This window comes from Anneissia japonica, unplaced genomic scaffold (genome assembly GCF_011630105.1).
Source record: "Anneissia japonica isolate Jap-2015-1 unplaced genomic scaffold, ASM1163010v1 scaffold287722_len911783_cov160, whole genome shotgun sequence".
NCBI lineage: Eukaryota > Metazoa > Echinodermata > Crinoidea > Comatulida > Comatulidae > Anneissia > Anneissia japonica.
The window spans coordinates 340,062-364,870 of record NW_022711579.1 but is presented as its reverse complement, the minus strand read 5'-3'; the positions used below and the strand labels follow the sequence as shown (position 1 = coordinate 364,870).

At 34.1% G+C, this 24,809-nt stretch overlaps 1 protein-coding gene across 1 annotated transcript in view; it reads left to right on the top strand.

Moving 5' to 3' along the window:
* The window catches only part of LOC117107525 (dynein heavy chain 5, axonemal-like), a 62,888-nt gene that overhangs the window by 3,180 nt on the left and 34,899 nt on the right, over positions 1–24,809 (top strand). Inside the window, exons 2-14 of the mRNA XM_033249217.1 lie at positions 11,479–11,613; positions 14,401–14,488; positions 17,234–17,385; positions 18,232–18,588; positions 19,549–19,725; positions 20,113–20,226; positions 20,844–20,951; positions 21,247–21,556; positions 21,974–22,110; positions 22,471–22,556; positions 23,003–23,531; positions 23,779–23,950; positions 24,416–24,561. Of these exons, the coding sequence (XP_033105108.1) occupies positions 11,479–11,613; positions 14,401–14,488; positions 17,234–17,385; positions 18,232–18,588; positions 19,549–19,725; positions 20,113–20,226; positions 20,844–20,951; positions 21,247–21,556; positions 21,974–22,110; positions 22,471–22,556; positions 23,003–23,531; positions 23,779–23,950; positions 24,416–24,561 (2,511 nt within the window). The remainder of the gene's footprint in view (positions 1–11,478; positions 11,614–14,400; positions 14,489–17,233; positions 17,386–18,231; positions 18,589–19,548; positions 19,726–20,112; positions 20,227–20,843; positions 20,952–21,246; positions 21,557–21,973; positions 22,111–22,470; positions 22,557–23,002; positions 23,532–23,778; positions 23,951–24,415; positions 24,562–24,809) is intronic.

The following is a 24,809-nucleotide window of genomic DNA, read 5'->3' as shown; positions in this document are numbered from 1 at the left end:
TTGGCGCTTCGTTTCAACTCCTGTCATTGTGGAATGATGTGAACATGTAGTTTAACTATAAGTGCCTCTTTACAATGACTATAGAAGCAGCTCTTTACAGCCACTAGATAGTCATAGGCCATGCCCATACGCAATTTAGCACAATGACGCTGTGAGTTATGGGTTATTCTCCTACTGCTAACCTTGCTCTTTTTTAGGTTTGCTCAAAACCAACTATAAGTGCCTCTTTACAATGACTATAGAAGCAGCTCTTTACAGCCTCTAGGTAGTCTTAGGCCATGCCCATACGCAATTTAGCACAATGACGCTGTGAGTTATGGGTTATTCTCCTACTGCTAACCTTGCTCTTTTTTAGGTTTATTCAAAACCATAGAAATCCCCTGGTTATGGGCCTCGTAAGCCACACTGTTGCCTAGAGCCTTCTTAATTCCATGTTCTGTGCCGGGGGAGGTTCAGGAAAGTAAATTGGTCTCCCAGTTGGAGATCATAGAATGCCACTCAAAATTTTTTAACAAAAATATTAACTTGCTGTCATGCAAGCAAAGTTATAGTGATGATATTGATTGCGACCTAATTTAAAAAACAATTTTTATTATCCCATTAAAATTTCTCAATTAGAACTCATCAGGGGCTTTACTCATGGGACCTTGTCAAAGGGGCCTGGATAGCCCTTTGGTTTGTATCCATTTCAAACATGTTGGACATTGTCAACAAATATTTGAAGCCACCACTGCCCTTAATGTTAGTGATATGACATCGTTATACTCATATTTGCAAATCACCAATATTTGACACAGAGAACTTGCGTGGGCAAAGCGTTAGGGCACCATTGTTCTGCTATGTCATGGTGACTGCACTTGCTAAATTGGGTGTGAAAAAAATTTATAAAAAAAAATAATTCACTTTGTAATTGTAATATAAATTTCGAAAGTATGCAGTCTTCACAAGGGAAATAGTTTTAAAAGCTGAGGTGACCTTATGAAAAGCATGATCAATAAATGTGGTAGTTATAGTAACTTTGAATTCCCATCAATTAACAATGAAAATTTGAGCAATGCTCTAGAGGGGTCCTATACAGTTTTAGGTGATGATGCTAATTACAGATCTACCAAACCCCATTGACCTTCACTTTTAAAATCCAGAATTAAACAAAATATTTATAAATAATTAAAACTAGTGTGTGTTTTTAGCTGTTTTGAGCGGGAGAGGATTTGGGAGGGGTTGTCCCCTGCGAAATGAGATTTATTAAAAAAAGTAGGGACCTGGATGGCACTTTTAGACTGTGACAGACATGTGTTGGCTTGGCGTAGGCCTTTTCTTTTATCCCACCACCCGACGAACACCCCTGCCTCCAGTTGATGCTGTCACTGTGTTGCTTGGTACTCTTTTAGTAGGCCAAAATTTTATTTTCTGGACAACTCTTGTATTTAAATAGTATTCATTTCAGTGTCATATGATACTAACAACATCTTCTTTCACACACAATCCCTTTTTGCTAGTTACCGCAATTAATTTTGTAATTTATAAAATTCTTTACCTAAAACCTTCAATAGTGTCATATCTATAGCGCCCTCTGGAGCTTAAAGTGTTTTAATTAGTTAATGATTAATAAAGGAAATTTTTGTTCTTATTGGTATTTTAAAATCTATTACTTTATTTCAATGAGCTTTGTTAGCTTAGTGTTTAGCTCAAATTTGAATGAATAATGAATAATTATGAATGGGTCATTAAAGAGCAAATAATGGAAATTCTGAATCAACCATTTTTCATTTTTAGCAATCAATTTTAATTCCTTCTAATTTATACTTTTCTTTATTACTGTACATTATTCTCAAATTGATTTAAAGTTGGCCATTATTAATTTTATTATTTTGGAATAATATTTAAATTTGCTAATGATGTTTTTTTTTACGGTTGGAATCATGTTTGTCAATATTGGTAAAACCTCTTAGCCTTGACGAATAATCCATCACCTGCGGAAAACACGCTTGTTCACAGTTTTTTTCAATTGAATAATTCATCATCATTACCAAATCACTAGTTAAAACCAACGGAAATATACTTACGATCCTTGACTTCCTTAGCTCTAAAGGGACCTGTTTGCACTATTGCATCAGGAAACGACTGGCAAAAGTTAAGATACAACTGTGCAGGTGTTTACTGTGTCCATTCCCTCAAGCGAAATGATTAGAGTGGGCAGAAAGAAAAAAAATATAAGCTTGCCTTCTTACTGAGAGCTGATGGGATAATGTGTTCAGATTACCAAACGTCAGCTCCTATTCAAGTGTTGCCATGGTAACAGAGCCGTGCAGACCGTGAAGATGTGTAATGAAATTGAGGATCAATTTACTCATTGAGAAACAAGCACGTTGTGACCGAAAATATCAATCTGCTGGTTGGATGGATTGATGTTTAATTGTGCACATCCAAGGCAGTATTTAACGGTTTATCTGTTATGCCAACAGTCATCATTTAATGAGCGATGAGTAGCGAAGTGAAGCTAGCAGTTCCGAGTGTACCAATTGCTGGTAGTAAATCTCGTTTAGAGAATGAAAATAAAGTAAGTCTATAATACTCAGATAGAATTATGGCAACTTTTAATCTTCTGTGATTATATTTTTATTGCACAATTTGTGCACCACAGATATTTAATTCACTTTAGTATTAGTTTATTATGTCAATTTAAGAATGTTTGGTTGAAAGTTTATAAAATGAATATTTTTTTAAAAAGTTTGTAATGTTTTTTAATAACAATCTAGATTGAAAAAGCTATTATTTTTGGAATGCAAAATATGCAATTTTCTGCTGGATATTATTAGTTTAAGTTTAGTAGTATCACGCACATATTTAAAGCATTTGTAGGACATTATAATAATTTGGTTGAAACTAGTATAAATACTTCGAGAGACAGTAATTCATCCCTGTAATACAGCAGTCACGGTAATGTCATAATTGCATGCTGATTTGCGAGTCAAAGTCCTAGTTTTATGCTTTTCAAGTAAATACTGGCATAGTTGATTTTCGAGAGAGAATGTTTCAAGTATTTAAAAGTTATTTACCCAACTCAGTTGTCCACTTAGGTAATTGAAAGAATGGCAGATTGCTGCTAAAATGCTATGATCAATGTGATTGATCAATTAAGTTTATTGGTTTCCATTGTTAAGTTAAGCCAGTAATTAATGAATTAAGAAAGAGTTCTTTCGTAGATGTGACAACACCATACTACAGTGATGAAGGAAACATCATGAGCTAAAATCACAGAGGCTGACATTTCTCGGTAGTACTTTCGTGTAGAGGCGTGTTTAACTGAGCACTGCATATAAATTCTCAAAAAATTGCTGGAAGTATTGCTATATAGCGTCTGTCAACATTGCCGTTTATCTAGTTGAACCAACAACTTGACCGTACTGAACAAAGTGGAGATTCATTCGTCAACATTTTGTTTATCCACCATTGAATTTCTATATTGTGATTGAGTTTACAACAATAGTAATGCTTGCAAAAGCTTCCCTTATCAGATTAGCTTTTTGACGTTGAATTTAGTTGAACTTTTTTTCTGGATGATCTGGCGTGATCTACTACACAACATTGTTTGTCCAGAGACTTTTTTAAGACCTCTGTAATTTGTCTCAGTGATTGGATTTCATAGTGATGATAGTTGAGAAAGAAGTTTGAGAGTTTTATTTTTTTTTTTAACATTTTGTTATTATGTTAATAATATAGTGACATTTGCTATCATAGCAGCTTAGGATTTCTTAACATCGATAGCAAGCTTCTGTATGGCAACAATTTTCTGTCCATAGCAACAGGTACCGTTCCATAGTAAAAAGTCTATAGATATGCAGTTAACTCGGTCAAAGCATTCATTAGGAAATTTGGGTAATGTATTACTTGATTTATTTTTGTCAGTCAATAGGAAGGTCATACCGGTAGTTCACAAATAATTTAAAAGAAGATGTAAACCAGAGATCTAAAAGATTTTTTTTCTTCACATTATCATTTTAATAGAGTTTTAGCATGAGTATTAGAGCTCTGAGTATAACAGTGTATTTTGCAAAATTGGTGGAAAGGAGGGAAATTCATTATGCACTTTTATAATTGCCTACAGTACAGTAGTAGAATGACAAACTAAATTTCCCAATGAGAAACAAATATAGTACTGTTGTTAGTAATGACGTTTCATTTCATATCATATTATTTATTTAGTGAAATTTATAACAATAATGTAACAAAGCATGCAGGCAAACAAAAAAGGAAGTAAATGGGACAACAAATTCCATTTGTTTTGGGTCACACTGTATTCAATTTGGAGGAAGAATTATTTAAAAATAAGTTTATCACATTATAAGTTATAGTAAAGTAAGTCATAGTACAGTACTCTACAAGGCTTGTGACCAGGTTCATTGTGAAGGGGGGTTTCCTATATCTAATATAGGCAAAGCTTAACTCAGAAGTGTTTCTTTAATATAAAAATGTTAATAAAATACCAACTAGTTAAACTGTTCAAAAAGTGGGGTTCAGCCAACCCCAAAACCCTCCTTGTTCGTGCCTACAGTAAGTACAGTATTTAAGTTTATTTAAACACGAGAGGCTATTCTTTCCTGGGACCATGCATAAAAATACAAACATGAAAATTGAAGTTTCCGCAGGGAAGTGCCTATCTCTGTTGTTTTCAACTAGTCTCACAATAAATAAACATCTGTTTTTAGGCTAGTTGTATCTCATGCCTTTAAGACTTCCTTTGTTATCATGGCTAAAAGCCACTTAGAAATTTCAATCTATTTGCACTTTGGTACAATTGATCCTTGTTTATGATGGTGTTTTGTTTTTGTAGGACCTCCCTGGTGGGTATAAGCTCACCCCTATTTCGAGTCTTTTGTTCACCTGACAGTCCTTGGACTTTTGTTTGGCCCTTGAAGGATAGGGACTCATTCTCAAATTGAGTACTAACAGTATTGGCATTACTTTTTAACTCCTTATGGGAAGGTTATATTTAAAGAAATCAATAACACATATACCTGAGCCTGTGTGATTATAAATTAGTACTGTAATTATAATCAGTAATTTTAAGTCTTTCATTAAATGTAATTTAGAGCAAAAATTCTAGATATTCTGTATGTTTTTCTCAACTTATACAAGGAATGAAAGAGAATAAATAATTTACTAACAAATTGTTCCTATTTCATAAAATCTTTCCTGTGCTCAGAATCCAACCAACAATATTGTATATTCATCTATTTTTCTTTAAAAATGTTGTTGATATAATTTTACTGTATTACCCAATTAAAGTGTTATATATTTTCTTATTACAGTCATACAACTTACCAACACTACCTATCAAGAATAATTTTTATGTTAAATACTAAAAAGATTCAACTTTGTATGCTTTTCTCAACTAATACAAGGAATAAAAGAGAATAAATAATTTGCTACCAAATTATTACCTACAGTATTTCATCAAAATCTTTCCGGATTTCCTGATTCAAGAATAATTAATATGTTAAATACTAAAAAGATTCAACTTTGTTTGTGGGCTATTTATACCTCCCTGAAGAATACTTGGTTATGAATGAAGAGTGACTATGTTACTGTACAGCTTTTGTAATGACATGACCATATTTGGCATAATATCAGGTTGTCCTTGACACCATTTGTAAACATGGGTTTTAGGCGAAATCTGATGATAATACAGTAGCTCACTGTTCTCAGCACTCATCTGTTTACCTACTGTCCTAATATTTAAATTCATAAGCTTTTTGGTATGGTATTGGAAATGGACCTTGTTGTTAGTGATTGAGTAATTGAAGTATCATGTGTAATATTTTTGGTATAGCTAAATGTAAAGGTAGGATAGGGAGAATGTTTCAGATATAGAAGAGAAGACGACTGAGATCCAATAGAGCTACAGGCAGGATAGCATATGTTTTTAATTGCAGTACACTTTACTGTAGATATTCAGTTCAGGCATTTCACAAGTACTGGCGGCTCTAGGAAGGGAGGCTACAGATAGGTTTCCACCAGGTCTGTTCATCATTTTTTGACATACACCAGTGGCATTCTAAGTGGTGATCTCCTTGGTGGGGTAAGAGAGATCCCCTTGCACCTACAAAATCTGGGCTATCTTTGGCAATTTTTGTTAAGCTGTTATGTTTTTTTTTGGAACGTATGCCCAAAAAATTATTAAAAAAACCCCTTTTTTCCCCTATTTCATTCTCTCCAATGAGTTGGGGCTTGTTAATTAACATAACATACAAAAATGTACTATTTCTTCTGTCTAGTCTATAAATAAAAAGTCAACATCATTGTTTTCTGAACTATAAATATTAATTTAAGAAAAAATTAAATCTCGAAGGTCAGGTTAAGTTTGAAATAAATTATTAGTAAGAAAATAAATTTCAAAAATAATAATTAAAGAAGTGGTGAGTACATTGTTTTAATAAAGGTTTTAGATTTAGTTTCTGACTTTATTATAGGCATGCAGGAGTGACACCAGAGTTAGGGCTGGGGGGGGCCAGGTCCCTGTCAGGGAGAGTTTGGTCCCCCCAACGTCTGGGAAAAAAAACCCACAATTCGTCGGGGAGAAAAAAATATTTTCTACATAATAGACTCCAAAATTGATGAGATAAGCCTTTGAAATGCCTAAATTGTCATATCTGTCAACCCCTGGAAAACTTTTAAGAGATTTTGAGCAACAACCGACCACGCCCACTATTTTTTTTGTTGGGGACATCAGCGTCCCTGTCAGGGACCTCGGACCCCTCCACCCCGTCAGGCAAATCATAAAGCCACCACTGTTTAGCATGTGTTGTACAGTATCAATGATAAGTGATGATTCAATTTTATAAGTAGATTGAAGAGGGAAACTTGATTAAAAAATATTTATTAAAAGGTTTTCAAGGAGCTAGGCATGGTATAAATCACTGGAATACTTCCATTTTTATTTGAAAGCAATCCTTTATTGGAAATAATGGCAACCTGAACCCTAATGACTTGAAGTAAATAAGCTTTTTTTTAATGTTATCAACTAATGGATTCACTGTTATTAGTTCTCATAATAATCACAATGCCAAGTTTCATTTTCAAGACAATTACTGCTCCGTTGTACAGCTACTCTCTCTCCGGCGGTAGTTAGGCTAAGGTTTTTGAACGAACAACATCTTGGAAGATGTCGAAATCTTTCATGAAGGTGGTAAAGAAAGTCTCCACTTTTAAGGTAGGGTTAATAAATCTATACAGCTAGCATTATGTTAATAGTTTGGTCTTACTGTAGGTTTTTAAAAACAATTCTAGTTCAAGCTAAATTTTTGGTCCGTGACCGGTTGAGTTCAGGTGGAATTGTACTGGATCATACAGTAGGCATCATCAGAAATTGAGATTGATGACGGAATAATGTCATTGGAAGGAGGAAAAGGAGCATTGGTACCAGGAGGAGGCGGAGCCGGAGTGTCAGCATCACCACCAGTTATCATAAGCAGCAAAGATATCAAGAAACATCAAGTAATCAATATGAATTTTTAAACCAAATTCTAATAACCTTTATATTTTCAGCCTTCAATTAAAGTTGTTTACAAGTCACATAGAGGGTCCAAAACAAAGGGCAGCCTAGTTATTCTGGTTAGGGTCTCGCAGAAACACCTGTTATGGGGGTGGGGTGGGGGGTGGAGAAGCAGGTTGTCAATGGGAGACATTTTATACTTTTGAATGCTAAAAGCATGCCTTTTTAGATCTCAGCAGTAGGAATTGCGGCATTAATTAACTTGGTTTGGATCTAATAATTCATATTACGATTCAGATTCGTTTAAATTTTATTTTTTCAACCATACCTTTTTATATTTTACAGCATTTATATATTAATAAATACAAAGAACAAATGAATTTCAATGAATATATATGTTTCTATGTACAGTGCTTAATCTACCCACTCTAAATATATTCATATATATATACATATATATATATACATACATATCTGTCTCTTATACACATCTAGATGTGTATAAGAGACAGCCTCGGACCCCTCCACCCCGTCAGGCAAATCATAAAGCCACCACTGTTTAGCATGTGTTGTACAGTATCAATGATAAGTGATGATTCAATTTTATAAGTAGATTGAAGAGGGAAACTTGATTAAAAAATATTTATTAAAAGGTTTTCAAGGAGCTAGGCATGGTATAAATCACTGGAATACTTCCATTTTTATTTGAAAGCAATCCTTTATTGGAAATAATGGCAACCTGAACCCTAATGACTTGAAGTAAATAAGCTTTTTTTTAATGTTATCAACTAATGGATTCACTGTTATTAGTTCTCATAATAATCACAATGCCAAGTTTCATTTTCAAGACAATTACTGCTCCGTTGTACAGCTACTCTCTCTCCGGCGGTAGTTAGGCTAAGGTTTTTGAACGAACAACATCTTGGAAGATGTCAAAATCTTTCATGAAGGTGGTAAAGAAAGTCTCCACTTTTAAGGTAGGGTTAATAAATCTATACTGCTAGCATTTTGTTAATAGTTTGGTTTTACCGTAGGTTTTTAAAAACAATTCTAGTTCAAGCAAAATTTTTGGTCCGTGATCGGTTGAGTTCAGGTGGAATTGTACTGGATCATACAGTAGGCATCATCAGAAATTGAGATTGATGACGGAATAATGTCATTGGAAGGAGGAAAAGGAGCATTGGTACCAGGAGGAGGCGGAGCCGGAGTGTCAGCATCACCACCAGTTATCATAAGCAGCAAAGATATCAAGAAACATCAAGTAATCAATATGAATTTTTAAACCAAATTATAACCTTTATATTTTCAGCCTTCAATTTAAAGTTGTTTACAAGTCACATAGAGGGTCCAAAAGAAAGGGCAGCCTAGTTATTCTGGTTAGGGTCTCTCAGAAACACCTGTTATGGGGGTGGGGTGGGGGGTGGAGAAGCAGGTTGTCAATGGGAGACATTTTATACTTTTGAATGCTAAAAGCATGCCTTTTTAGATCTCAGCAGTAGGAATTGCGGCATTAATTGGTTTGGATCTAATAATTCATATTACGATTAAGATTCGTTTAAATTTTATTTTTTCAACCATACCTTTTTATATTTTACAGCATTTATATATTAATAAATACAAAGAACAAATGAATTTCAATGAATATATATGTTTCTATGTACAGTGCTTAATCTACCCACTCTAATTTACCATGGCAACTAGGTTCATGTTTACTTGTTTAAGTACCAGCTTCAGAAGATACCATGGAAACTACTCTTGTGTACAATGGGTTTATGGACCGTGACTTCATACACAATAGCGAAAGTACAGTACTAATATATTGGATAAGAATTCTAGTCAAACTGTATCAATGATTAATAATACAGTTATGTTTGATATGAAATGTGATGTGAGGGGAATGGTCTTGAGTAAAACATGGAATATTATGCCTTTTTTGTTTATTATTCAGAACCATATTTTTACACAATTTTTTTGTGGTCTATTGTCTTCTCTATCATATAGGGCCTAATTTTAATACCTGTACAGGAAATAAATTTGAACAAAAAAAATTCCTGTCTTTAATAACAGACTAAATAGTACCTTTGCTGTACACTTTTGCCTAGGCTGTCATTATTAGCTGGTATCAATTTAAGGATTTTTGTAAGAAAATCAGAAAAAACAATGTTTTTATATCAGTTTCTGGTTGAAAACTATACCAACTTAATATTTGGTACTTGTAAAAAAGCTTTCCTTAAATCATTGAATTTTTTAGGTTTTCTCAATTTTTTTGGCAGAACGTACCTCTTTTATATCAATAGTAAGCAATTCAAAATTAATTTTATATCATCCCTTCCTTTGCGACACCCCTATTAAGGGGACCCCTATTAATGGGTTTCCTCCCCTTATTAAGGGGGACACTTTTTTTTTTTTGGAATCGAAACAAGAGAATTTATATCTTTTAACACTACGGACAAGAATCCAGGGGACACCCCTAAATAAAGGGAACACTTTCTTCTGGTCCCGAAGTTGTTCCTATAATAAATAGTTCTGTAGGATGAATAATTTCTGATAATTGATTTTTTTTTATAGAGAAATGAACCCCACACTCTACTAAATTTCAAATTTAAATTCTCACTGCTAAAAAACTCTACCACATGTATTGGTTGCTGTGGTAGATGGTTGCTATGCACTTTATTCTCCCCAAGTCAATATTGACCGAGGATTCATGTTTGCAACTTGAAATGTTTGCGAGTTGAGATGTTTGCATGGAGTCAACAATTGTAGTGATGGGGCTTTCTTAAACCATCACTTTGACAACCTGATGTAGGATTTAGCTATGCCAAGTCATGTAATATCTATTGTCATCTTCGTATTCACATATTGATCCTTAGAATCTCCAAGTACTTTCAATTCCCACAATGCAATTGGGTCATACGCATAAAAATTGACGAGTTAAATGTAACATACTTTAGTGGTTTTGCTGACAAATGAATATAAAGCAAGTGGACATGAAATGGGTTTATATTATTTATATTATTTTTGGGTACAAGAACACCCTGCTATTTCATAAAAAAGGTCAAAGTTTGGAAATGTAGTTCTAGGTTAAGATGCTTTACTTCTAGTTCCATGATCTTAGGTTAAATTCCTGTCTGGGAATTCTCAGAAAAACAAAAGAACATGCTTTCTAAGCTTCAAAGTGAGGCTTAGATCATGTGCAGTAGAGTCTTGTGTGTGTCATGAAAGGGACTACTGTGCTGGCTAAGAAGTGATTTTGTTGCTGGCGTATCTTTGGTCCATGGGCCTAAACAAATGAAATTGAAAAAAAAATAATGTTGGTGATGAGATGAAAATGATAAACACGATATTGATTAATATGATAGGTGATGATTTATGTGGTTGATCAATGATGGTGGTATTGATGATGGTAATATTGTTGCTTTATAATTATGGAGATGATGAAGATGATGATAAGAATGGTAATGATGGTAATAAGGAGTTGTTTATAAGACCATTTTACTGCCTGTGTTTGCTCATTCTCATCACTGGCATTCAAAATTATATCTTCTTTGTTTAAGTACTGTAAATGTTTACAGTAACTTGTTGGGCCTACTATTTCGTACATTTTCTACTGTGCACCCTCCAAGTCAAGACCCCTCTAAATCTGCGACCAATTTTTTAAAGAACCAAAAAAAAACCAATTTTAAACCTTTTAACACGAAGCTAACCCTCTAGTTAGAGACCAAACCTGCAAGACCACCCCAAATTTTCAGGTCCAAATGGTGGTCTCTCAAATTGGAGGGAGAACTATATATTTTTTTATGTATATTTAATTTTAATTCGTGAAAATATATTTTTTAATTCCTGTGTTTAACAACTCACTCAGTACGTTACATCTCCTGTAATGTAGTAGTATAAACTGAGTTTTATCGATGCATTAGAAGAATAAATATATAAAAAAAATTATATAAAGAATTGTACTTACAACAAAATATTTTTCTCCTCAGCAAAAACTGAAAGAAGAACGTGAAGCGAAGCGTGCCCTTCTTGATGAGCGTCATGAATTTATCATGCAGTCGTTGGCCTCCTGCCTCAGGTTGGAAAACAGTGAGGTTGAAGATGCTATCCTGGAGGGAAATAACGTAAGCTTTAGTTACATGTGTTTTTCAAAATAAGATTAATTTTTTAATGATTGTAGATCAATAGAAGCTGTCACACCAATTTCTACATTGATTTTCCCATCATTCTTCTGCGGTTATATTTTTATAATAAATAAAAAAAAATTAAAAGAAATTTTTTTATAGTGCATATTTCATCTGATTTTTGTTCAGTATCAGGCACCAAAAACATACTGTACAGTAGGTTAGAATTTTTTTTTTTAGAATTATAAAGTGATTTCCTTAATACTATAGTATAGTAATGTTTGTAATCTAATTTTTATTATATGGCATAATATGACTAGAATCCACCTTCTATTCAATGACTATAAAATAATCATAGAAGAAAGAAAAATCCAATACAAAGAAATAAAGATGTGATATTTGATCAGTGTTTATTAATTAAATTGATACCTTATGATTAGGCATTGTTTAATATAATTGTTTGATAGTAATATGCTCGAGTCATGCTTGGAAAAATAAAATTTGTTTCTCTGACCATGAAAATTGTCATTATAAAATGCCCCAATACTAAATATTATCTGTACCTAAAGCCCAACAACTGTAGCCTGGAGCAAGCTAAAAAAAATTTTTTTACTCTGGGGACATGAGCGATGGTTTTGACAAACAGTCATGCGGTTGCACATTCTTCTTTCAGTCCTGTGTAGGTTTTGAGTTTTTTTCTCAATATTCTGTACTAACAGCTTATGCTGTAAAATGTCTCCCGCATTGAACATTGTAAGATTGGCCCACAAAATTAATTTTCATTTCAAGGCCACTGGCCACTTAAAAACAATGCATTTAACAAACTTTTACATAAATAAATAAATTAATTACTGAGCATTAAATAAAACAAGCACATGGAAAGAAGCGTTACCCGTTAATATGAGTTGGGATACATTATATTGTATCTCTGGTCTACTATGGGAAAAAATATTTTCCCCCTAAAGTTTTACCTTCCCTATTTGAGCACCTGTCTCTTATACACATCTAGATGTGTATAAGAGACAGGGCACTGCCACTGCACATGGTTGCATATTTTTTTAGCCCTGTGTAGGATTTGAGTTTGTTTTTCTCAATATTCAGTATAAGTCTAACAACATAGGCTATAAGATGTCTCTTGCATTTTAAGCTATTAAATGATTAATTTCTGCACTGTAATATAGGTGCCTTTCATTTCTTGTGAAAATAATTATACCTTTTTGATGTAATACTCCCACTCGCTCGCTCAGGAAATGAAGGCTTAAGCGTTGCTCAAGAGCAGATGTCATAACTAATCCTCACTTCAAAAAAAATTATTTAAAAATCACACTTTAATGCACGTTAAAAATGCAGACATGCTGACCTTTTTATTCTTTGATTTGGTACAAGACTTTCATTCATTCATTCATAAAGGTATTTTATTCAAAATAATTGCATTTTAAGTAAAAAACTGAATTAAAAGCATTAGAATTAAATCTTGACTTATTATGGACGAACAACAACAGGCATTACACTATATGGCACACTCATCGATTCAAGTACTTATAAACTTCATTTCTAACGATTGAAAATTGAAATCTAATGAAAGCGTACTAAGTGATGTTTAATAGTTCAAAGTACAGTAAGTATTTAATTTCCTGCCCGATTGGTTTGAGCAATTGCCGCAGATACAGGTACGACAAATCACTGATGAGCTTTTCGGTACCATATAGTATGCAGTTGATTGATATTTGTTTTTTTCCTCTATATTTAGCTTTTAATTACAAGCACTATCAGAATGTATAAATTTTTGGAGTCACCTTTCTTTTATTTATTTTTTTCTACCTTTAGCTTTAATTAAAAGCACTATCAGAATTTAATTAAAAAAATGTATAAATTTTTGGAGTCACCTTTCTTTTATTTATTTTTTTCTACATTTAGCTTTAATTAAAAGCATTATCAGAATTTAATTTAAAAAATGTATAAATTTTTGGAGTTGCCTTTTATTTATTTTTTTCTACATTTAACTTTAATTAAAAGCACTATCAGAATTTAATTTAAAAAATGTATAAATTTTTGGAGTCACCTTTCTTTTATTTATTTTTTTCTACATTTAACTTTAATTAAAAGCACTATCAGAATTTAAATTAAAAAAATGTATAAATTTTTGGAGTTGCCTTTCTTTTATTCATTTTTTTTCTACATTTAGTTTTAATTGAAAGCATAACCAGGATTTGATTAAAGAAAAATAAATTGCCTTGTCAATTTTTGTAGTGTTTCAAAGCCTAGTGCATGTCGTACAGTATGATTCCATTTTCTATCTTATAAAATTAATTTTGTTATTTCTATTCACAAATTTTTTTTTTGATTTGTAGTCTAATTTTTTTATGTGATGTTTTTTTTCTGGTTTATTTATTTATTTTTTTCGTTTTTTAAAATATCAATCTTTATATTATCTTTATTCATCCCAGATGGGGCAATTTTTAAAAACTGGACTGAAAAAATCATAAACAATTTTAACAATTTTAACGAGACTATCCAGATTTTCGCTTTTGTAAATTTTTAAAGAAACGTCTTTTAATTGTAATTATCTTAATAATTACATTTTATTATCCTTGTTTTAATCTTTTTCCTTAATCATTTTTAACATTTTTCCTTAGACCTTTTGCGATTTCAACGTTTTTCTCATCCTCTTTGTCCTTGTTCCTCCTTGAATTTTATGTCTGTACTGTTTGTTGATTATTGATCGAATAAATGAATGAAAATAAATGAACGAATAGTACTCATATTTTGTATTCTTTTTCTTAAAAGATTGAGAAAATGAACAATTTCTTCAAAGAAGATGCTGGTCTTCACTTAATGTTTTTCTACCAAGAAATGGAACAGATTTCTGAACAAGGTAAATTGCTATTGTTTAGTATGCAATACACACAAGATATAAATTTTCACTATAGGAAAATTTCAATTACAATTACAGCAACTTATTTCGCTTGCAAATAAATTAACAAGTGGTGTATAAATAAAAAAAACAAAGCATGCAAGCATGGCATACAGTCATATCATTTTAGGTAATTTAAGGTCATTACAGGTAAAACTGTCTCTTATACACATCTAGATGTGTATAAGAGACAGGTATTTATGGGTGTAACTATGGCGCGCAGCGTTATATGAGGACTGAAGCCCGGAGCTGGGGGTGGGGTTTTTAACAAAAATTGAGACTTCTAGATGGCCTGAAATGGCTGGGATGGGAAAACTAGGCTTTTTTTTTTTGGTCCGACTGCCTGACGAGCTTTGGCCGATGGGGAGGGGGCTTGACCAGACCGATGGGGGGTGGGCTTAAGCCCCCCTGCCCCGCTGTGCGGAAGGTGAAAGTAGGAAGACTGTCTACATTAGTTGAATAGATGTGGATTTGAAATTTAACATGTCTCTTGATACAGTGCAGTAATTTAGGGTTATTCATTCTATTGCGCTTGGTGCGCACCATACCAAATTTAATTGGCGTCCCATACTTTTTCGGATTATTATTATTATTACATTACTCCATCTCTTAAATTTACTTACTCGTTGGTGGCGCTGTCCAGAATGAGAAAATAAAAATGTTAGTGTGACAAGTCTGTATTAGAAATTTTACACTGCACAGTTGAGAATAAACTTGCATTAATTATGGAGTGACACTGGCAACAACCATAGTCAAAGTTGTTGCTGGTTTCACTTAGGATTTTGATGAGTTGTCCTACACTAAAATTGTGCTGCCGCCCACTGAACCTGAAATATTTGGTAACCTGAATTTTACATTTTTGCATTTACATCTGATCATAACTCTAGTGTTTCTGTAGTTTAGCGCATTTGCATTCAAAGCTACAGTATTTTACCAGATACCCACTTATTATTCACCTCGGTAGAGAGAGAAATGAGTGGCATGCCCGTCGACAGTAGTCAAGTAAGGGGCCTCACACTTCAAAGTCCAAAGAATTACTCTTCTCTTACTTTACATAATGCTTTTGGACTTTAAAAATTAAATTGAATTGTTAATAAAAGGATTAAATAGGTATTAATAACTTCCAACAAAAAATGGATACAAATTTGTTGCTGATTTACATTTTCCTACAAAAATCTTTAATTGCTTACCGGCAAATTTTAGAGTTAATTGATGGGGATATTTTTTTCTCATTTACATCTTTAGTTGCAGCTTTAATTTCAAATATGGAATTGAATTTTTGATTTCTTTTTAGCTGTACAGTAGATGACAGACATTGCATATTTACATCAATGGAAATATGAACTGACTCTAATCTGTGTTAATTATTTCCAGTCTATTTATTTAAGTCTGCAGCTAATAGATTTTTCTATAGTTAGATTTTAGAGGAAATATGAAGGTGATCGTCAAACTGAATTTTGTGACATTGTGGTTAGAATCTATAGCTAGAATCAAGAGATTTACTAATCAGATTTTGTAATGATTGAGTCACTTTGGTTTCAATTTACAGCTTGTGAACTCAAGACAGTTTAAGAATATAATGCAGGTGCTTTTCATGTTTATGATATAGTAGGTGAGCTAGTGCAAAATTGTAATACGCTCTGATGAAAGAGAATTGTGTATCATATTGCTATTAGATCATCTATGTTAATGTGTGTGATCTAATTTAAATCTAGGGTACTGATTTTTTTTACAATCTGCGGAAGTCTCTCAGAAGCCTTAACGCTTCAATCGCTTTCATAAGCAAGAAATAACCCATCTCCTGCAAATTAATGTACTATTATATCAATTAAAGTATCTTTTTAATTCATCAGTAATAGGTAACACCACACACAAGCAAATACAATTTGATGTATAAGAAAGCTCATATACCAGATTTCTTGGAAGTGGTGCCAAATATGCCACAGGAATTTGCAATTTTGCATTACAAAAAACTGCAAAAATCAACTGGTTTTCATGATGTTTTTTGAAAAAAAAAAATTATACATTAGGTTATTGTCCAAGTATAAGCCATCCCACCCCTTCTGCTCCTACCCCCTAAACTTTTGTGGATTGTAGAGCCAACCTTACCATACTGCTTATACCTTAAATGCTTGAATAAGCACTGCTCTGGAATAGGCGCCGCTCTCGAATAACCGCCGCTCTTGAATAAGCACCGCACAAACCTGATTTTATTGCTAAGCGCTGCTCTTGAATATATACACTGCAGCGCTTAATCGGCAGTATATATATTACCCTGTGTGTAATGAAACACTCTGAGAAACAGGGTTTTAAAAGTATACAGTGTTAAAATGAACAATTATTCACGATGACGTATGGCCTATGGTAGGCCTACAGAACTACAGGAATACGTGAGAAAGGTAAGATGTTAATGGGCATGGGAAAGCACCTCACCAATTTTTTTATAAGCCCCGATCTCGAATAAGCGCCGCACTGAAGCATCCAGTAAATGTATAAGTGCTGCTGCGCTTATACGAGGCATTTACGGTATATTTGTAAAATGAGATAGTCAATTAACTATTATTACCATTTTGTACTGATCAACTACAGTTAGCAGGAGGTAAGTTCATGCTACAAAGTCCAGGTTGATCGCTTCCCACTGCTTATCATATTTAGTAAAATGAGGTAGTCAATTACAATGTTTACCATTTTCTTATTCCACAATAGCTGATCAACTGCGATTAGCCGGAGGGAAAGTTCGTGCCTCCAAGTCTAGGTTAATCCTAACAGAGGGTAAAGATATCTCAGCCATTGGAATTTGCATATTTTTCCTCAAGTCTTCAGTCAGTAAAGCTATCACCATTGAAAATATTCACAAGGTAAGAATTGAAACTTGGCGAGAGTGATGCAGTATTATTTGGTCAAATATTTGTAATCTTCTTTTCTCCACACATTCAGTGGTGGTGCCAATGGAGGTTCAGGGAGGGCATTTGCCCCTCCTCATGATGATGATACAATATTAGAATATACTTATTAAAGCATATTGACTAAAATACAAACATCCCTCCCAAAAAAAGAAAAATAAATAAATAAATAGAATAAACATGAAGATCTATGCATTAAAAGAAGTAAAGGGTAATGAATGGTTGAAAATAACGTATAAATAATTATGTTGTGCCTCTCCTGCAATCGATCGACCACCCTATCAGATAGAATTAATAGCAATTGTTTAAAATTTTGAAAGTGTTAAAATGAATTTAAGCTTTATTTTTAAACAATAAATGTGGTAACAGATTAAAATTTCCATTGTTTTTCTTTTTGTTCATGTAAAGTGCGTAGGGCCACTTTATTGTGTTATGTACAATAAGACTTAAATTATTATTATTATTATTATTAATATGAACTATCTAAAGAGAAGGTTATAATGTTGTAACTATTTGTCACCTTCATGTAAAAGGAATACAACCAATGTTAAGATGTTTAAAGAGATCTAAACCCATCAAGTTTTTAATCAAGGATATATTTTTCTACTTTTTGAATATTTAGCTCTTTGCTATTGTATTGTAATATATTTTATACCGTAATAAATAAATAAATAAAAAGGTAGGAATTAGGCCTAGTGGTACCTGTCTCTTATACACATCTAGATGTGTATAAGAGACAGTCTTTATTGATTCTATCTAGTCTATAAATGGTGTAACGTATGTTTTATTATCCATATACAGGAGGTTAACTTCACCACATTGGACACAAATGGAGGCAACCTTTTATTTGCAGTCAATAACCTACTGTCCAACATCTTCATTCCATTTCTTCGTGCGAATACAACTTGGTGGGGGAAACTTAACTCGCAGGCAAACCAACCAACGCGAATAGACTTCCTTAACAACCTTGAATCCTTTGTAACAATTCTCTCCGGAGCGCAAGAATCTCTCGGACAAAAGGTTGAATTGGCCCCGTGTCAGTCGCATGACCTCTCCAAGCTGGTGAAACCTTCAGATTTTGTTGCGGTTGCTAACAGCACCCAGGATCTTGAGCAGATTGAACAATGTATCACTATATGGATACGACAGATTGAACAGGTGACAGGATTATATTCTAATAATTAGCGCATTGCTGTCTGGTATTATAGATTATTTAATATTTGCCACCTGTATTTAAAAATGAAGTGTGTCAAGAAAAAATGGTTAAGTTGCCGTATATTCCAGTATTCAGTAAATGCAGCTATAAAATATGGCAGTTAAAAAATGACCTAAAAATTAAACATTTTTTTTACTATAAATCAACAGTTAAATATCAAATCATATGTCCCAAAGTTTTGTTGTGGAAACAACAAACCAGTTGTTTCACATCTTTTTGGTAATTCAGTGATGCAGTTATGGCTGGCATAGGGCCACCCAGCCTTGAGATTTTTTACCCAGTCTGAAGCTAATTTCATGGCCCTCCACCCACCCTTATTAACACACTTTTCCCTTAAAATCCACTCTTATATTTAGAGTTTACCAGTGTTATTGCCCACCCACCCTTGAAATGTCAATCACCCACAATTAGTTTTCTACAGCTACAACTCTGGTAATTCTATTAAACAATGTACGCGCAATTAACTGATAAGGTAATTCTCTAAATGATCTGGACTCTAAAGAGTGCTGTACTTTAATACTCTTTAATAACTTGACTTGAAATATCCAATTTCAATGATTGGCCCTTCATTGTATGCACAAAATGACTTAAAAGGCAAATACTCAAAATCATGTTTATCTTGACTTGAAGCTTGCTGTACTTTTATTGTTTTGACTTGATATATTCAATTTCAATGAATGACTTTCATTTTAAAGATTACTAGTATCTTGAAAATTAAATGAATTTTTTGTTACAATTTAGCCATTTCCACAACTTGGCTCAAGTATTAACAATTAATAATGTAAAAGGAATATGATGAGCAGGCAAAGTTTGTTTTGAAGTAACTTCACCAAGAAACAAATGTATTTTTGGAGCTAAGAGAAGAAATGAATGATTTATTACACTGTTCGATGGTATTACAGGTTTTGACTGAGAGTGAACAAATTCGCAAAGAGGCAGATAATATTGGTCCTCGAGCGGAACTTGACCACTGGAAGAAGAGGATGTCAAAGTTCAACTACCTGTTGGACCAGATCAAGCACCCACATGTGAAGGCAGTGCTTGGAGTGTTGCAAGCTGCCAAGTCACGTTTACTCAAGGTAGGTTGCATTAGCTCAACCCGCCATCATGTGTTTTAACTTCATTCGCCTGATAATGGAGGAAAGCTTTTCTTTCATCCATGAGCTGATGAAGCTAACTCAAGCTATTATGAAAGCTTGTGTGTCATAAAATTTTGTTAATTAAAAAAAAACGTGTGCTACCATTTGTGCTACTGTATTTTTTATTGAGATTTCCCCAGGGAACTGTGTATACGTTCCATTTGATCCAGTGAGCAGAACAACAATGTGAGGTGCATAGTGGCAAGATGCACTATATAAATAAATTAATTAGTAAGTCTCATTATGAGGCTGTTTGTGTGAGGTTTTAAAACCCAAGGAATTGGAATGAAAACATCGCATATTTGTAATTTTTTCATGTATTTCCAGAGTTGGATGGAGCTAGATCGGAGGATAACAGATGCTGCAAATGAAGCTAAAGACAATGTCAAGTTTCTGTACACGCTAGAGAAGTTTTGCGACCCCTTGTACAATAGTGACCCTGTAAGTTGCACATTTGTGACAATTGACTGCTATGGGGAAGAGTTTAGTTAGGAAATATCTCATAGAACATTCTTTTCCTAGCATAATTTTGTTTTGGTTAAAATTTCTTGCTTGACTTTGTTAATTATTACGAATGAAAATGTTTACAGTGGTCAAGTTGACTAGGTTTAAAGTATATTTGCAGATGGCAGCCCGCATGCTAACCAGTGAAACACTAACAAATAGTTAGACCTTGCGCAAACTGGTTGGTACATGCATCCACATCCCTTTTCCACCAGCCATTTATTAACAACCTTTTATTGCAATTTTCATCAAACTACTGTACAGTATACAGTAAATGAATCAGATTGAAGTTGAAGCAATCAATAAGCAATATTTAATACTCTGTTTATGTAGTGGACCACAAGAGTTGCTGGTACTGGGTTAGCGGGTAGCACAGACACGATGGGACCCTTAGGGGTGAAGAAAGTCATTAATCGAGTTCCTAGTCCACATATTAAGCGCCCTGAGAATCTTACATTAGATGGATATGTGCGCTATATACTGTAATACTACACTATTATTATTATTATTGTTATTATTATTATTATTATTATTATTATGTGGTTTTTGTTTAGGTTGGTATGGTTGATACTATTCCCGGTTTAATCAATGCTATCCGTATGATCCATAGCATCTCGCGTTACTACAACACATCAGAAAGAATGACCTCACTATTTGTCAAGGTAAATATTAAGATCATTTGTTAGTGATATAGAAACTTTAGATTTTAATTGACAAAAGAATTTTCTTTTTATAGTTATACAAATACGTAAATAAAAATAAGTATTTTTTCATTGCTATACTGTGTGTTTAGATGACTAATCAGTATACATGTTAGTGCATATGGTTAGGCCAATCATAGTGTAAGTCAGTGAAATAATTTATAAGCCAGTCAAATGCTTGCATTTAGCCATAAAGCATATCAAGCTATGTAATAATAATATGATATATCAACCAATCATGAATGATATATTTTAGGTAACCAATCAAATGATAACAGCATGCAAGGCATACATCACTTGTAATGGCATTTACACCATCTGGGAGCAACCTCGTGATGAGGTGATCGCGAAGCTTCGGGCTTCGATCCGACTAAACCGCGAGTACCAAGCCTGTTTCCAGAAGACAAAGCAAAAACTTGAGACAATGCCCAACGAACGACAGTTTGAATTCTCCGAGATGTATATATTCGGCAAGTTTGACACCTTTGAACGGCGACTGACAAAGATTATTGATATGTTTGACGTGATTGAAATGTACTCACATTTAGCTGAGTCTCGTATTGAAGGTAATAAAAGACAAATAGGAATGTCTAGATTTCAAAAATAGAAGAATAGAATAAATCTATCTATGTGTAAACACCAAGGATAGCCCACGAAAGTCTAGAAGAAGACTTAATTCCAGTGGGGTCCTTCTGGTGGTGATTGGGCAGTACACCGGGAGACAATCCCCTACTCTTTTCCGAATATATTATATATTATAGCGCTTTATGAGTCTCATAGTGCTCAGAGCATGGATTAAGTCATACAGTAACTTCTTTGCTTAAGGTCACAGAATTTTTTTGAAAAATTAAATCATTGAAAATTCAGACAACTGAATATACTTTAATTATTTATTATTTTATTCATTATTTTGTGTCAAAATTGATCTTTTGGTGGAAAAAGTTTCTGAATTTAGGTTGTATACAATTTTAATGAATTTTAAGGAATGGAGTTGAAGGCTGCCCGTTTTGGTGCCATTTATACTTCGATGAAAAAGAAGCCGTACGACCCACTTGACCAAAGGAAGGCAGACTACGACCAAGATTATACAGAATTCAAACGACAAGTGAATGAGTTACAGGTAAGAACACTCAAGCTGTTGCTAGGTGATGATGAGGATAATGTTGATGATAATAATTAGGATGATGCTAATGATGATCAGGTATTTTAATGATAATGATATTGGTGAGTATGAGAATGTTGATAATAATGATAACGATGAAGAAGATAATACTTTTATGTAATATTTTTTATTTAAGGGACCAAATGAAAATAAACTGATTCGGTTTTTTTGGGTTATCCTGAACTGAAAATGTTTTACTAAATTATCTTTTTATTGTTCATTGTTTTGTTATATGTAATGTGTTGAATTATACTCAAATAAATTTGAATTGAATTGAATAATGATGACAATTATGATTACCACTATGATTTCTTTCAGGCCCAGATCAAAAGCTTCATGGATGAAATGTTTGACAAGATTCATAACATCCAACGAGCTTTGCAGTTAATTGGAAAGTTTGACAGGTAGGAACGTATCAAATTTTGTAAACCCATTTGATAAAATGCTGCAACAGAAGTGTTTATGGGACATTCATTTATTGTCAATTAATAAACAATTAACTACTAAATCTTTTCCGAGCCACTGGGGCTCATAGGGCTGGAGCTTATCCCCAGTTTCTGTAGTGTGAAGCGGATGAGAATTGTACTCCCCTGGACGGGACACTAGTCCGTCCCAGGTTAGTCCCAGCAGTTTGCTGGTACCCATTGATACAGCTGGGTGGACTGAAGCATTTTAGCTAAAGTGCCTTGCCCAAGGACACATGCGAATCTGCACAGCGGAGAATCTAAAGCCTAAACCTCAACTGCCGCGCCAAACTGCCGCTACTGTCAATTACTCTACCATAAATTTTGTGATTAAACTTCCATTTAAATGTATTAATTTAGATATTAATTATTTTTTAATTTAATAGACTTGGTTTATGCAATCTTGGTGTGCAGGAGAAGTACACATTGATACTGCAACGATTTGGCCGTGAGATTGAAAACACTGCCAAGAATTACCAACGCAACAAGAACGAACCTCCAGTGGCCAGAGATCTTCCACCAATCGCCGGCAAGATCATGTGGGCAAGGCAGATGTTCCGCAGGATCCAAGAACCAATGGAAGTCTTTCAGCAGCAACCGCACCTCTTACAAGGAGCCGATGCTAAGAAGATCATCAAGAACTTTAACAAGCTGGCTAAGGTGTTGATGGAGTTTGAAGTCTTGTACCACAGAGCATGGTTGCGGCAGGTCGAAGCTGTCAAATCCGGGCTGAACGCATCACTACTGGTCAGGCATCCCGAGAGCAATGAACTCTATGTTAATTTCGACCCACAGATTCTTACATTGATACGTGAGACAGAGTGCATGACACGTCTTGGGTTGGACATACCAATTGCAGCTAAAGCAATGCGACAGAAACAAGGTTACTTCAAAGAACTACATGGTAAACTAGAGGTAAGATTAGTATTACTGTACTCATTTAAACATTGATAATAGTAGTAGTACTGGTATTGGTAGTGTATTAATGGTAGCAGTAGTGGCAACAGCAGTAGTGACAATGTTGGATTTATAGCACATATTGCATAGGCAGCTATGCACTTTATGTGATGATGTATTGTAACATCAGCACAAAACTAAAAAGCAAAATGATTTTTTTTTGTCTTATACTACTGAAAGATTATGTTTTGTTTCTTCAATTAAGATGCTCTTACTTGAGAACAAGCGTGTGCGGGGTAAGATTCACCAAGTGTTTGAGTCATTGATGACGCCCCATATCAACAAGCTAGACTCTGTGGTTGACCCTGGCTTGAGTATGCTTACATGGACCAGCTTAAACATTGAAAGTTTCATCAGTGATGTTTATACAGCTCTAGGTGAGTAGCAGGACCAGGTTAGCTGACCTGGTTTGCCGACTCTGGAATAACTGCCCAGGTTAGCTAACCAGGTTTGCTGACTCAGATTAACTGATGCTCAGCTGAATCGATAATCGGATACTAGGGTAACAGTCTAGACATACACAGATGCTGACCCATGTTTGGTTGTGAGATTAAATGCCTTTTGGGTAACTGTTTAGGTCAGCTTAATATATTAGCTGACAAGGTTAGCAATATATGCTGATTATTTTAACTAATACTGGGTTATCTGGCTAGGTTATATATTAATATGTTAACTGACTAGGTAAAATAATTATTAGGGTATTTGACTAATTAGGCTAACTGACTGAGCTATTTGGCCTTTACTTTGGCCAGCGTTTACTTATTGACAGCTAAATATTTTTTAAATTGCTGATACAATATAAGGAACCCAGAATTCAAGTTTTATCCAACATATATTTTCAGGGAATTTGGAGCTTTTGATGGACCGTGCAAATGACTTGGTTCAGTTCCGGATCAATTCCGTCTTGTTTGAGATGAGCACGACCCAGTTATGTGAGCTCCCAGAGGATGACCCCTGGACCATTGCTCAGTTTCATGCAAGGACTCAGGTAATCTTTTTATGATAGTTCACAAATTTCTGGATTATGCTAGGTTTACACTATGTTTCCGGTTGCCACGGCAGCCAGGTTTCAGGTCACCGTGAAAAAAAAACGGGATTGATGTGAGACAATGCGAGGGGCCGGAATGGGCAAGCTGTGAAAGAAGGCAAAGCTATGAAAACTGAACAAAACCTACAAAACTTAAATACAGATAAAAAATGGCCAAAATCCCACGCCGCACTATGTTTGAGGCAAAC